General features: G+C 41.3%; 1 protein-coding gene across 1 annotated transcript in view; it reads left to right on the forward strand.

Moving 5' to 3' along the window:
- Positions 1 to 3,163: 3,163 nt before the first annotated feature.
- Positions 3,164 to 14,763, forward strand: part of prkci (protein kinase C iota) — a 57,639-nt gene continuing 46,039 nt past the window's right edge. Inside the window, exon 1 of the mRNA XM_003218138.4 lies at positions 3,164 to 3,630. Coding sequence (XP_003218186.3) covers positions 3,179 to 3,630 — 452 coding nt within the window. The 5' untranslated portion in view covers positions 3,164 to 3,178. The remainder of the gene's footprint in view (positions 3,631 to 14,763) is intronic.

A 14,763-nucleotide genomic window follows, 5' to 3' on the forward strand; every position in this document is an offset into this window, starting at 1 on the left:
AGCAATGGTATTCCCCATAGTAATCTATGGATGTGAGAGCTGGACCATAAGGAAGGCTGAGCGAAGGAAGATAGACGCTTTTGAACTCTGGTGCTGGAGGAAAATCCTGAGAGTGCCTTGGACCGCAAGAAGATCCAACCAGTCCATCCACCAGGAAATAATGCCCGGCTGCTCACTGGAGGGAAGGATATTAGAAGCAAAGCTGAAGTATTTTGGCCACATCATAAGGAGACAGGAAGGCTTGAAAAAGATCACGATGCTGGGGAAAATGGAAAAAGGAAGAGAGGCCGACCAAGGGCAAGATGGATGGACGGTATCCTTGAGGTGACTGGCTTGACCTTGAAGGAACTGGGGGTGGTGACGGCCGACACGGAGTCTGGTGTGGACTGGTCCATGAGGTCATGAAGAGTCGGAGACGACTAAACGACTGAGCAGCAGCAGCATGGAAGAGCAAATAGGGAGGAATTAGACAAGAACCTCGAGTGACAGCATTGGATGCTAAAGTCATCCAATATGCCGTTCTTCATATTTCAAATTTTATATGTATGATTGTGAAAAGGAACAAAGAAGTAGAGAGGAAACAAAATCAACTCATTTGAAATCTGCTGGAGAAGAGTCCCATGGATTGCTCAAAGGAGAAACAAATCAAGACTAAACTCTTCTTTGGCCCCTTCCACACCGCTAAATAAAATCCCCCATTTTCTGCTTTGAACTGGAATACAGTATAGTCTCACTTATCCAACATAAACAAGCCGGCAGAATGTTGGATAAGCGAATATGTTGGATAATATGGAGGCCTATTGAACATCAAATTAATTTATGATTTTACAAATTAAGCACCAAAACATCATGTTATACAACAAATTAGAAAAATTAGTTCAATACGCAGTAATGCTATGTAGTAATTACTGTATTTACAAATTTAGCACCAAAATATAATAATCACGATTATATTGAAAACTTTGACTACAAAAATGTGTTGGATAATCCAGAATGTTGGATAAGCAAGTGTTGGATAAGTGAGACTCTACTGTATATGGCAGTGTGGATTCAGGGCCCTTCCACACAGCCATTTGATGTACTGTTTTTCTTTGAGGCAGATGTTTATATTGTAAGCCGCCCTAAGTCTCCTGATGGGTGAGAAGGGCGGGGGTGGAAGTGATGTAATAAATAAATAAATAAATAAAACATAGGGCCCTTCCACATAGCCCTATATCCCAGAATATCAAGGCAGAAAATCCCACAATATCTGCTTTGAACTGGGTTAAATAAGTCCACACTGGGTTGTTGTGAGTTTTCCAGGCTGTATGGCCATGTTCCAGAAGCATTCTCTCCTGACGTTTTGCCCACATCTATGGCAGGCATCCTCAGAGATTGTGAGGTCAAAACCTCTGAGGATGCCTGCCATAGATGTGGGCAAAATATCAGGAGAGACTGCTTCTGGAACATGGCCATACAGCCCGGAAAACTCTTAGCAACCCAGCCTACTGGCTGTTAGGAATTGTGGGGGTCTGTTAGAAACTAAGTAAGTGAGCTTTATATATCTGTGGAATGCCCAGGGTGGAGGAAAAAACTCGTTGTCTGCTTGAGGTATGTATTAATATTGCAATTTGCCACCTTGATTAAGCCCACGCCGCCATGTATAAATAAAAAATATATCCCAGTTCTAAGCAGATAATGTGGGATTTTATTCAGCTGTGTGGAAGGGGCCTCAGATAACCCAGTTCAAATCAGATACAGTACAGTTAAATATAGTAGGATAAAAGAAGTTTTACCGCAACATCATAATGTTAATAATTCTCTCTTTAGTGTTTCCATATTTCAGCTGAATAAAATCACCCATTTTCAGCTTTGAACTGGATTAAATGGCAGTGTGGCCTCAGATAACCCAGTTCAAAGCAGATATTGTGGGATTTTCTGCCTTGATATTCTGGGTTATATGGCTGTGTGGAAGGGCCCCTGGAAACCAAGATGACTAAACTGAAACTGTGGTACTTTGGACATATTGAAAGATGTGACTCACTGAAAAATACAGTGGGAGGCAGTCGAGAAAGAGGGGGGAAAGGCACTCCAGGTGGATTAATTCAGGGCCCTTCCACATAGCCATATAACCATATAACCCAGAATATCAAGGCAGAAAATCCACTGAACTGGGTATCTGAATCCACACTGCCATATATTCCAATTCAAAGCAGAAAACATTCAGCTGTGTGGTAGGGGTCCTAGATGCACCCAGAGTCCACAGGCATTGTGTTGTTGAAGGTTTTCATGGCTGGAATCACTGAGTTGTTGTTAGTTTCCAGGGCTGTGTGGTCATGTTCCAAAAGCATTCTCTCCTGACATTTCATCCACATCTATGGCAGGCATCCTCAGAGGTTGTGAGGTTTGTTGGAAACTAGGAATGTGAGGTTTATATATCTGTGGAAGTTCCAGGGTGGGAGAAATAACTTTTGTCTGTTGGAGGCAAGTGTGAATGTTGGAATTAATCACCTTGATTAGCACTGAAATGCCTTTCAGCTTCAAAGCCTGGCTGATCCCTGCCTGGGGAAATCCTTTGTTGGGAGGTGTTAGCTAACCCTGATTGTTTCATGTCTGAATGTCAACAGAAAGAAGGAAACAATGAAAATGAACAAGATGTGTCTACCAGTATTTAAAAAAACCCCTCTAAAATCAGGACAGTAAATAAAGAACACTCTGAAAACAGGAGAATTCCAGACATGAAACAATTAGGGCCAGCTAACACCTCCCAATAAAGGATTCCTCCAGGCAGGAATCAGTTAGGCTTTGAAGCTGCAATGTTAATCACACTTGCCTCCAACAGACAAGGGAATCCACAGGCATTTTTTGGAAACTACATTTCCCAGAAGTCTCCACTGCCCGGGATTTTCTGGGAATTGTAATGTTGCAGCTTCTTTGCAGACAAGGGAGGCTGGGGTGGGGGCAGTATTTGTTGGGAATGCGGCTCAGGTTTGCAGAAGTAATTTTATATACTTTCTTCCGGATTCCAAACAGAACCCTCTCCTTTTTGTTTACACATTAAAAAGGAGCCCGTCTTCGCTGTCCTCAATGGTTCATTCCGAGGTGACAAGCCGCCCCCCCCTTTTGCAAGTCAAGAGGAATGGTTTGTCCCATACGTTCTGGCGCGTTCCATTCCTTTTTCTCACTCACTGCCGCTGCAATGGTCCATTCCGAGGAGTGTTGTCTGCCCCCCCCCCGGTATATCAGAGAAATGGTTTGTCCCAGATTCCTTCACAAGTTCCAGCACTGTGAAGACGAGGGAAGAGGTGGAGCCGCCTCGAGACGGGCGTGCGTGGTGACGCAGGCACGTACCTTAAAAGGGCGGCCGTTACGAGCGCGCGCCCCCACTTTCCGGGGCGCGGCGAAAGGAGGCGGTTCTCTGTCTCTCTCCCTCGCTCTCTTCTTCTTCCGCAGCTCCGGGGCGGGGCCGGGCCAGGCTGAGCGAGGCGAGGGGGCGATGCCGACTCAGCGCGAGAGCCACAGCAGCAGCACCGGCAGCATGTCTCACCCGGGACTCGGAGGCGGCGGCGGAGGAGGAAGCGGAGGGGTGGGCCTGGGCCTCTCAGGCGGGGACGGCGCCCACCAGGTCCGCGTCAAGGCTTACTACAAAGGGTGAGTGAGAGGCTCTGCTCTCTGAGGGGAAAAGGAATGGACAAAGGCAAGGCGAGGGTCCGTGCCACACAGCATCCTGGTTCACCGGCGGAACTCCCTGCCATAGGACCCGTGTTGGATTTAAATGGCGAAAGGCTTTCTGTATCTCAGGCCCTTCCACACAGCCACATAACCCAGAATATCAAGGTAGATAATCAACAATATCTGCTTTGAACTGGGTTATTTTCTGAGCCCACACTGTCCACCAGCAGGGCTATCCAGCAAATACAGGATCCCTATTTTTTTTGTATGGGAAACTGTAGAACAGCTTGTGTTGAACAATGCATTGCTTTATTCAAAGCCAGATAAAGTTCAAAGAAAACTGTAAGTCCTGCAGTGTCCGAGAAATCAAAGCAGTCAATATTTCTGCTGTACATTTCCTTTCTGATTCTGCTTGCGTTGTTGTAATATTTACATTTACTTTTCACCTTTTGTTTAATGGCCAACTTGCAATTTGTCTCCCTTTCATGACAACCCAACCTGCTAAAGCAGGCATGGGCAAACTTTAGCCCTCCAGGTGTTTTGGACTTCTAACTCCAACAATTCCTAACAGTCAAAGGACCGAAGTTTGCCCATGCCTGGTATAAAAGGTAAAGGTTTCCCCTGACATTAAGTCTAGTCGTGATCGACTCTGGGGGTTGGTACTCATCTCAGTTTCTAAAGCCGAAGAGTCGGCGTTGTCCGTAGACACCTAGATCATGTGGCCAGCATGACTGCATGGAGTGCCATTACCTTCCCGCAGTATCTATTGATCTACTCACATTTGCATGTTTTCGAACTGCTAGTTTGGCAGAAGCTGGGGCTGATAGCGGGACCTCACTCTGCTCCCCAGATCCAAATCCGATCTTTTGGTCAACAAGTTCAGCAGCTCAGCGGTTTAATCCACTGCGCCACTGAGGGCTCCGGTGTAGATCTGAAAAATCCCATGGTATTTTCTCCTCAAAGTACAACTAAAGTTTCATCTTTTGTGGCAAGTTTTAAGGACCTGAATTTATAACATTTACAAAAATCAACAGATCCTCAGTGATTAGTAGTGTTATAATTATTCATACCCCGGCTTTCTCTCAAAATTGAGATTCTAGGCAGCTTCATCATGAAGCTACGTCCACAGTCTCTTAATTTCATGATACAAAGAGCATCCATGTGACCAATGGCTTGTTCCTTCCACTCGAAGATCTTAGATTTCTCTCCTCTACTGTGGGCTGAGAATCTGGAAGTTACAACAGTGGTGTCTTTACTTTTTCTCCCAAAAAATCAGAATAACTAGTAGAAAGGGATACACTTACATACAGCTCTTGAAGTTTAAGACAGAAAGATCTTGCATACATAAGATCACTGCCTCATTTAACAGGAATAACTACCACTCACAGCCAGTCACTCATACCCACAATCACCACCTGGAGGGCCCAAGTTGGCCCATGCCTGGTATAAATGCATCCCTGTTTCACCGGCAGAACTTGTGTTTCTTGGCTGCATTTTAATGGACTTGCTCTAATAACAACCCATGGGTTTCCTAGGGTTTTCTTAGGTAAGGAGTCATTAACCTGTACCTTTCATCTTTTACCTGCTGAAGAAATGTTTTGCCTGTGTACGTTCTAAATCAATGTCGATTTAGGGTGATGTCATGGATTTTTATACAGTTTTCTTAGACAAGGAGTATCCAGAGGTGCTTTTGCCAGTGCCTTACTCCGAAATATAGCCTACAGCACTTGCATTCATTAGTGATCCCCATCCAAGTGTGAGCAACAACTACTACAGCTTAGGGCCCTTCCAGACAGGCCCTATGTCCCAGGATCTGATCCCATCTCTTCTGTTTATCCCAGGTTTTTTGGCAGTGGAGACTCATATAATCTGGGATCAGATCCTTGGATACAGGGTGGTGTAGAAGAGGCCCCTTCCACACAGCTGTATAAAAGCCACATTGAAGTGGATTATATGGCAGTGAGGACTCAGATAACTCAGTTCAAAGCAGATATTGTGGATTATCTGCCTTAATATTCTGGGTTATATGGCTGTGTGGAAGGACCCAGAGTCTGGGCGCTACCCTCGCCCTTGCCTCCATGAAATGAGCTTGAGAGTTTATGGGAGAGCAAAGGGGGTATCTTGGGGCCCTACATGGTACTCCCTGCTATGTATTTGACAGTCCATGTAGTACTCTTTTGGTGCAAATTGGCCATCCCTCCTTTATGGGGTGATTGGCTTAGGAAAACATAGGAAGAACCATACTTAATGGTAAAGAGAATGCTAGTTGAATGAATGCAGCATTTACACAATTATGAGTGGGTCATGTAGATTGGCTTTATGGTGGTGCTAACCCTTGTAGCTGATGTGGCATTAATATGTATGGCAGGGTTGAGCCCTTGCAATTGATGTGAGATGTCTTTATGGAGGGATTAATCCTTAGGGTTATTATAGGAAGTTGGAAGGGGGCACATTGTATTGTCATGGGTGTAATGGAGATATGAGGCAGACACCATTGCTGTAACTACAAAGATGCACACAGGCATGTTTTCTTACCTCTAGCTTTAGGCGCAAATGATCATCCTCTGGAGCAGGAGCTAAGTCAGGTGAGCGCTCCTGGTAAGAAAGATGCCTATGATTTCAAGTATCAAGAGAGAAAAATGTCTGTGTAGTGCAAACTGGCAAGGGAATGTTGTATTCCTGTGTGGGAGTGGGGCAGGAATCCACGAGTGGGAAGCCTGTTTTTAGGGTGTCTGCCAAAACTAGAATTTAAAAATGAATCACAGCAAAACTGTAGGAGTATATAAACTATGAAGCTTCGTGAAAGTAAGGAAGGACTGAAAGTTGAAACAAAGCAGTGAGCAAATTTAGGAAGGTAGACTGTGATATTAAGCATACATGCATCACAAAATATTTTGTAGTTCTTTGCTTATGGTTTATACTTGGGATTTTCAATGGGCTATTTGGACTGTTTCACTGTAAATGAAGGTGAATGGATGAAGAGTTTTACAGCACCTTTAAAACTAACGGCTTTATATTTTAGCATGAATTCTGTCATTGATTAAAACCTCTCAGATGCACTGATAGTGTTTAAGCCTCGGATCTAAATGCAGTTATCCATTTTTTCATTTCGTATCTTAGTAATGTCACTCACAACATCAGGAGGTATCATCTTCCAATGTGATACATGACACTTCTACTAGCAAGACATATAAGACAATTTAAATGCAAGAAGGTAGACACAAATTTGAAGTTACAAATGGCAACTCTGAAAAGATAATTTCACAGTGCTTCTGTCTCCAAGGAGAAACCAATCTTCTTACCTGAAAATAGCAAATTCCAGATTTGTTTTGGGAATATTCTCAAGTTGTTTAGGGATTAGTGGATGTAGAGTCTATGAACATAGAGGGCTGACTATTAGCAAAAGTTTGAAAATAGGTAATGGATTCTTAGCTCACTATATGTGTTAATAGGTTGTTTTTCAGTAAAGCTTTCTTTCTAAGAAAATAACTACCTTTAGGAAGCTATTGTAATCTTCAGGAAAGCAGAGTGCATATAGTGGCCTTGGTATTCGCTGGGATTTGGTCTCAACCCCCCCCCCCCTCCACTTATGGATATCAAAGTCTATGGGTGTTCAAATTCCATTATATACAATGGCATAGTAAAATTATGTCCCTTAAAACAAAATGATGGATTGTTTTGGGTGGTGGGAAATTTTCAAGCCATTGTTGGCTGATTTCATGGATACAATGGACCAAATGTACTGTGTTCACATTTCAGAGATAACTAGTAGTTAACTGCATTAACTTTCATGTATTAAAATGACTGTGCTTTGATGTAACCCTTTTTTGTTCGTTTTTGGCATTTCACTCAAATCCAGTCTATAATTTTATTGCCAGACTTGCTAACTACATATTTATCAGGAGTTTAACACACTTGAAGAAGTAAATACTCATGCTGAAATTAATATATAAGCAATCTTAAAAATAATAACAAACATGTTTCTCTTCTCTCTCATTTCCTTTTACTTGTATTCATTCTTTTAAAAGTAATAGTGCATGATGTGCACATTTGTCCCTAAACTTGTTGTCTCCTGAAAAGTGGAGTATGTCTTATTAATAGGTGAAAAGGGAAATAACATTGACGATGAAAGTTAGTTATTTGGATTGTAAGTAGCAATTAAAATAAAGATGTAACTGAGGAAAGCATATGAGCTGGTTCTTGTGAAATCTTGGGTTACCTTTTCTAAGTTTTCCACCATACTTATTGCAGAATTTCTGAATAAGTAAATAATGCAAATGCTTTTATATTTATATCCTACCCTTTTTCCAGAGTGTGGCTGAAGGTGGCTTAAAACAGTTAGGAAACTTAGCTACAAATATATACCAAACATCAAATCTACCTGTCAGTTAATCCATAAATCTATCATTACATCCATAGAATTAAGACTAGTTAAAATACAGCTATTGAAAACAAGAAATAAACAAAGCACACTAAGAGTAAGCATCGGGCTTATTCTCATTCATCTTTGGATGTAGATACTAGCTAAACATACATATCAAAAAGGAGGAGTTTACCAATTTCATTGATCTGTAATGATATTCTCTAATCTATGCTTGCACCTCAATTACAGAACTACATACTTGTCCAACAGCTTACTTCTGTGACCTTTCTTGATAACCTTCGCTAGGTTTGAAGAACTCTAGAGTTTATTTCATTTTCAATGTTGAACCGTTGTTTTTTCTTACTGTTAAACACAGATGTAACTCAGAGCTTGATAAACTGTGGCAGAGTAAATATATCTATGACATTTTAACTAGGTAGGACCGTTCAATGTGTATCACATTCTCTGAATTGTCACTTACAGTAACACAAGGAGCTAGTTACATCTCTTATGACAAGCCTTTTTAGAAAAAGATCAAATAGTTATTTGAAATACCTGGGCTTTTTATTCAGCCTTTCCTTGCATGTTTTAGTATTGTGTGTCTCAAGATGTAGGGATGCTTCACATCATGTTTGTCTCATACACACAGTCAATAGAACTCAGTTATTGGTCACATAAAAGGTCATCTGATACTAATATGTAGAACAAGTATAGACAATTGCAGGGGAAAAGGGGCCAATTTTTCTCACATGAGTGACCTATTCCCACTCGTCAAGTTGCTATTTTGGGCCAATATGTGGTTGAAGACATTAAGGATTTGGTAAGGGGGTGGGGGCCGAAGACCATTTGTGTGCATTTGTCGGGCATTTTGTTGCAGTTTTAGGATGAAAATCTTGTCAACAAATCAAGGAGGTCAGAAGTAGGCTTGGAAGCTTTACTTTCCCAACCTTTCTCTAGGATCTAGGAGCTAAGCCTTCTGTTTAGCTAGTATGCATTCTGACTTGGCTTCATGAAGCTCACTTTCTACATCCTTCTTATAGTTGCTTTGGCTAATGCTAATCAGAACTTCTGTGGCAGTGTGTTTAACCAATTAAATATGAAGACTAATGAAACACTACATTTGTCTTCAATGTATGATAACAAATAGTTGTGTGATAAGGAGAGAATAGTTTTGCTCCCTTATTCTCCATCGCCATTATTTTATGTCAGCACCCTTGCATTTAAAAACTTGCCAACGAAGTAAGTGCATGGGATTGTATTCAGTAATTTTGCAACTACAGTCAGTATGAAAATATATATTAACTGTTTAGCCTGCTAGCAACTTTCAGTGATTTCTAAGGTCCTTTATGTCTTTCACTGCCATCACCTCTGAGTTTAAATGTAATTATTAACAAACTTTTCAAAGGGATATGACTTTTTTTGGAGGGATAGATAGGCATTCTTTCTGAAAAGGGATGTTCTTATGGCGTGTTCATGCAGGTACAATCTTTGCAAAGGTATTTTGTTTTGTGAAAGAAGAATGACCCTTTTAAGAAAACACCTTGGCACTCCTTTTAAAAAGTTAATTGCATTAAGAATACTTTACTTTAAAACATCTGGTTGGTCACACATTTTAAATTAAAGAATAAATACTGCTGACCTTGAAAATGTGTTATAAATCTTGATGTTTTCTCTGCTCACAGTTTTTCTGAGGAAAATGTATGTGTGGCAGAACATTCTTGCCTGGTTTTGGTGGCTGTTTTGCAAAAAAGGATTGCATACTTCTTCCCCCAGACAATGGTAAGTGGCAGCTGGATGGGGCTGTGTTCAGTGAACCTCTCCCCACAGTGTCAGATTTCACCACACAGCTGGTGAAATGATGCAGGCATGAGGCAGAGATCCGTATATCCTGTAGGTTCCTGGTTTGGTAAGCTTGCTCATTAAATAGTCATTTGTCTAAGGCTTTTCGATTCATACTTCCCTCCCCTCGTACACACACCGAAACTTTGCAGATGAGCGCTGAGCTTCAGTTCTTTTTAGGCCTCTGGAATTCAAATAAAGATAGCGTCCAGGTAGTTTGATCCTGTGACTCCAGAATGTGAGGCAGTTCATGTCCTTGATGAATTTATATTGCAAAACCTCTGACTATAAGGAGGAAGTATAACACTAAATGTAAAAAATGGGAAGGAGTTTGAGTAAATATTCTGTTGGGATCTGCTACCTTTGTAAATCATTTATGTTAATTTTCACCCTCTTGGCCACTTGATATATATAGAGACCACTTGGAAGTGTTAGAAATTAAAAATAAGCTTTCTCCAGAAAAGGCACCAGCTTTTGCCAGATCATTTCTCCAAAATATAAACTAGAGTGCCTTGTATTTGTTCATCTTGCATCTACATGCCTTGATATATATACCTTATATTCATCATCTAAATCATTTATAAAGATGAGTTGGACTCCACAGTTAGTAAGGCCCCTTCAACTCTTATTTTATGTTGAGCAACACTGGATCCAGGACAGAACTGGTCACTTTTATCCAGGAAGAAGATAACTTTTCCTGGTATTGATACCAAGCTGGTGGTTAGTTCCTCAGCTTATTGTGACATGATTTTTAAAAAAATATAGTGATTGAGGTACAACTATTTCTGGTCTAACTCCAAATAAGTTCCTATCAATGTTACTGTTATGTTTCTTAAAATCATCTTCGACTTATGGCAACTTTATCAAACCATTTTCATTGCAAGATTTCTTCAGAGGAGGTTGTCCCTTGCATTTTAGGTCTAGAGATTGTGACTTTCTCAGGGTCATCCACTGAATTTCCTTGGTGTCCCAGAGTCCTGGTGTAACATTACTAGCACTACATCAATCTGACTCTCTTTCCTGTCAGTATAACTATAGTTTATTCAGTTAAGTTTGTTATATTCAGTTAGGTTTTCAGGTTCGCTGACACTTTTCTTAACTGTGTGTCTTATACTGCAGGCAATTGAAAAGAACACTTTTTGAACATTTCTTATCATTTTTTAAGAATTTTTCTGTTTTAATAGTAACTGTTCTCTTAAAGACGTGTCATACCAATTAGGTAAGAGTACCACATCAACGTGTTCTTGAGGAAAGTACAAATTGGAAAAAACCACTTTATTTTAAAAGTTTGATGAAATGTGTGAACAAACCTGTCAAATCAAGAAGAGCAACCAGGAAAAGCAGAATGTAGTACAGTATACAGTATACCGTATGTATATTAGTGCTTCCCAGTTACATAGTCTCTTTGTTGAGACATGTTAGTGTGTCAACTTTCAAATATGTTGTGGCTAAAGCTCTTTAATTCTTAAAAAATGTAAAAGCTTATGTGAACATCTATAAGTGCTTGTTATAATTGCCAAATGGGAAGATTTGAGAGTCTTAATTGGATTCATTAATACGTGGAGAAGTTTTATTTCTCTCTGGTGTACTTTTAATCTAGGAGTGTTAATGTGATCTGCATCTGATTGCTACATCTTGAGAAAAATTAGTCACATAGGGAGTTGGCATAAACAGGTTATTTAATTCGAATTTCAGTCACAACAAAAATATAGTTTTATTGGACTCAATGTTCTCTTACCTTTATATTGTCCATGCCTAAATAACCCTTTATCTTACTTTTATCCCTATCTTGTTTCTTATGCATTACTTCTCTTCTTGAGTAACATTTTTTCAAACAACTCATTTATTGGAATCTTCAAAGTTAGATTGCTGTAATGGGGAAATCTTAGTTGGCAGGGATTTCACAAGTCAGTTATCGCACCTACCTCCGTTTGCTGTGACACTCTCTGTTTCCAAAGATGAGTTGCATATGATAACTAGGATTTAAAACTTTAATAATAGTAAAATGTATAAAACATTTTATTTATTTGGTTTTATTGTTTTTCATTTGTTGTCTCCTTTAAAGTCTGTAGTGTAGAGTATTGTAAAGAGCCATCTTAATAATGGATGAATCCACCCAGGATCTTCCACAGATATATAAACCTTCCTTGCTTAGTTTCTCCACATACCTCACAACCTCTGAGGATGCCTGCCATAGATGTGGGCCAAATGTCAGGAGAGAATACTTCTGGAACATGGCCATACTGCCCGGAAAACACACAACAACCCTGTGATCCCGGCCATGAAAGCCTTCGACAACGCACCAAGCAGAACTATCCTCTTGCTAGTGAATACACCTATTTCATATAATGTGTACAACCCTGTTATATTTTGAAGCATTGTACAAGTTCACATTTTTGTTAAAGTTTCCTTTGTTATCACTATTTGTGACCTCTGATCTTTCACACACTATTGGAAATGTTCCAGAGTGGAAATAGTTAGCTAAATGAATGATCCTATACAATGGATCTGTGGATGTATCGAGCTTATCTATCCATTCTCCCTGAAAATCATCATGATATCCAAATTTATGCCTTACTAACCTTCACAATTCTTGTCCCTTAAAATATTGTTATTTCATCAATCTCGTTTTTAATGTTTCTCGAAACCTTCCTATAGTCACACTGTGTTCCTTCTCATTCCATCTGGAGAGAAAGACAGCAAAAAACTGCTTAAGCGGCTGAGAGGGAAAAGAAAGGGGCCTGAAGCTGTTAGACATTGTGGGATGAAAGTAACATTTCTAAAAATATTTATATACGCATGTCCTCCTTTATTAACACTATTAAAAAATTAAATTGGTTCTTCAGAATTCAAGAAACAGTTCTTGAAGAATGTAGATATTAATGTATCTCAGTACGGTTCTATATCTAGATCTGTTCCTTCTAGTAGTCAGCTAGATGTCTTTAGCAGTAGGTTTCCCCAATGTCAAGGACAGAACGCCACAAGGTTCAAGATAACAGAGTTTATTGGATTACAGAACTCAAAAATGCCCGTAAAATACAAGGGCCAGGCAGTATTAGCCTTTAGGAGCAAAAAGGGACAAGGAAAAACGTTCAAAAGATAAACTGGATTAAACCGGAGTTTAATCCGGGTAAAAACAAACTGCTTGCTTCAGCCTGGGGATAAACAAAACAAAAGCCGAGGAACAAAAGATACAAAAGAATGCAACTAATTGGCAGCAGATTCCTCTCTGCTGCCAACACTGTGCTTAGAGTAACTTGCGTCGCTCCCACACACACAGCAGACAGGATTTCCAACACGAACAGATCAGCCAGGGATTGTAGCAGTAGAGTAGACCCAGTTTCTTTCCGTAGATCAAAGCCAGAAGCAGACGTTTGTAGTTTCCAAGTCCAAGAAGGGGGAAGACAAGCCGTGGTCAGTTCAGTCCGAGTTTTCAAAGCAGGAGATGGCGTCCGTCAAGAAGACGACGGAAGGTCAAGGTATCAGCACACGAAAACACACCAGTCTTCAGGAAAGCGTCCCACACAGATCCCAAGCGTTCGTCCAGATTACCTTGCCCAACGCAATTTGCAATTGCTCCCAAGCCCCATTTTATGCCAGTTACAAATCCTCATCACTGTCAGCTGTCCTCCTTAACCCGGGCGTTTCCTCATCACTTTCCTCATCAGAGCTGGAACACCTCTGACTACGCCCCACAGCATCTCCAGCTGTGGATCCCGTCCCATCCCTCCAACTATACCATGGGTCTAATCCTGAAGGTCCCCATTCATCTTCTATCCCATCATGGCCAGTGGCACCCAATTCCTCCCTCACCCGAGTCCAATCCATCTCATCCTCCTCCGAGCTAACCAGCCCCTCCTCCATTCTCTCCGTAAACCCCTCAAAAGACTCTTCGTCAGATGGTGCTGCAAAAATGTCTCGCAGTCTTTTTCTTTCTCGCTCCTCGAGAGTATCTGACTCTCGAGGAGTCTTACGCCCACGTCTGTCAGTAACAGAGCCATGAGGCTCAATCATAACACTATCCCCTCTCACAAAGGCCTCCTCCCCCGATGGCGGAGAAGTGGCAGTGATACCCTCCGCTATAGCACCACGACGACTGGAGGTATCGAGTTTCAGCAGCGAACGATGAAAGACTGGATGGACCTTTAAACTAGACGGTAAACGCAAACGAAACGCAACGGAAGAAATCTTTTTAACGATAGGAAAGGGACCCAAATACTGAGGCGCAAACTTTCCCCCAGCCTGTTTAATATGTTTGGAAGATAACCACACCAAATCCCCTTCTTCCAACTCCTCCCCTGCCTGCCTGTGGCGGTCAGCCTGAGTCTTTTGCGTTGCCTTAGCTTCCAACAGTAAGCGACGGGCAACATCATGCAATGCAGCCATTTCCGAAGAGCGGTACACAGGGTCCGAAGAGACCACATTGGTCGACGGCGCCACACCTCCCCGTGGGTGAAAACCATAAGTTAGCTCAAATGGCGTATGCTGACTAGACGTGTGCACCGCATTGTTGTAAGCGAACTCCGCCACTGGTAACCACTTCACCCAAGCCGTGGGTTGATCTAAACAAAAACAACGCAAATACTGCTCTAAGAGCCCATTAACCCGTTCCGACTGTCCATCCGTTTGCGGATGAAAGGCTGAAGAAACGTTTAACTTAGTCCCTAAGCACTCATGGAAGTGTTTCCAAAAGCGTGACACAAATTGCGGAGCCCTATCTGAAATAATCACCTCGGGTGCTCCGTGCAAACGATAGATGTGCTTGGTAAATAGTAAGGCCAACGTAGGGGCCGCCGGAATGGTTGAACAAGAAATAAAATGAGCCAGTTTGCTAAATAAATCCACCACCACCCAAATACAAGTATAACCCCCAGACTTAGGTAAATCCGAAATAAAATCCATGGAAATGA

Source organism: Anolis carolinensis, chromosome 3 (assembly GCF_035594765.1).
Source record: "Anolis carolinensis isolate JA03-04 chromosome 3, rAnoCar3.1.pri, whole genome shotgun sequence".
Taxonomy (NCBI): Eukaryota; Metazoa; Chordata; class Lepidosauria; order Squamata; family Dactyloidae; genus Anolis; species Anolis carolinensis.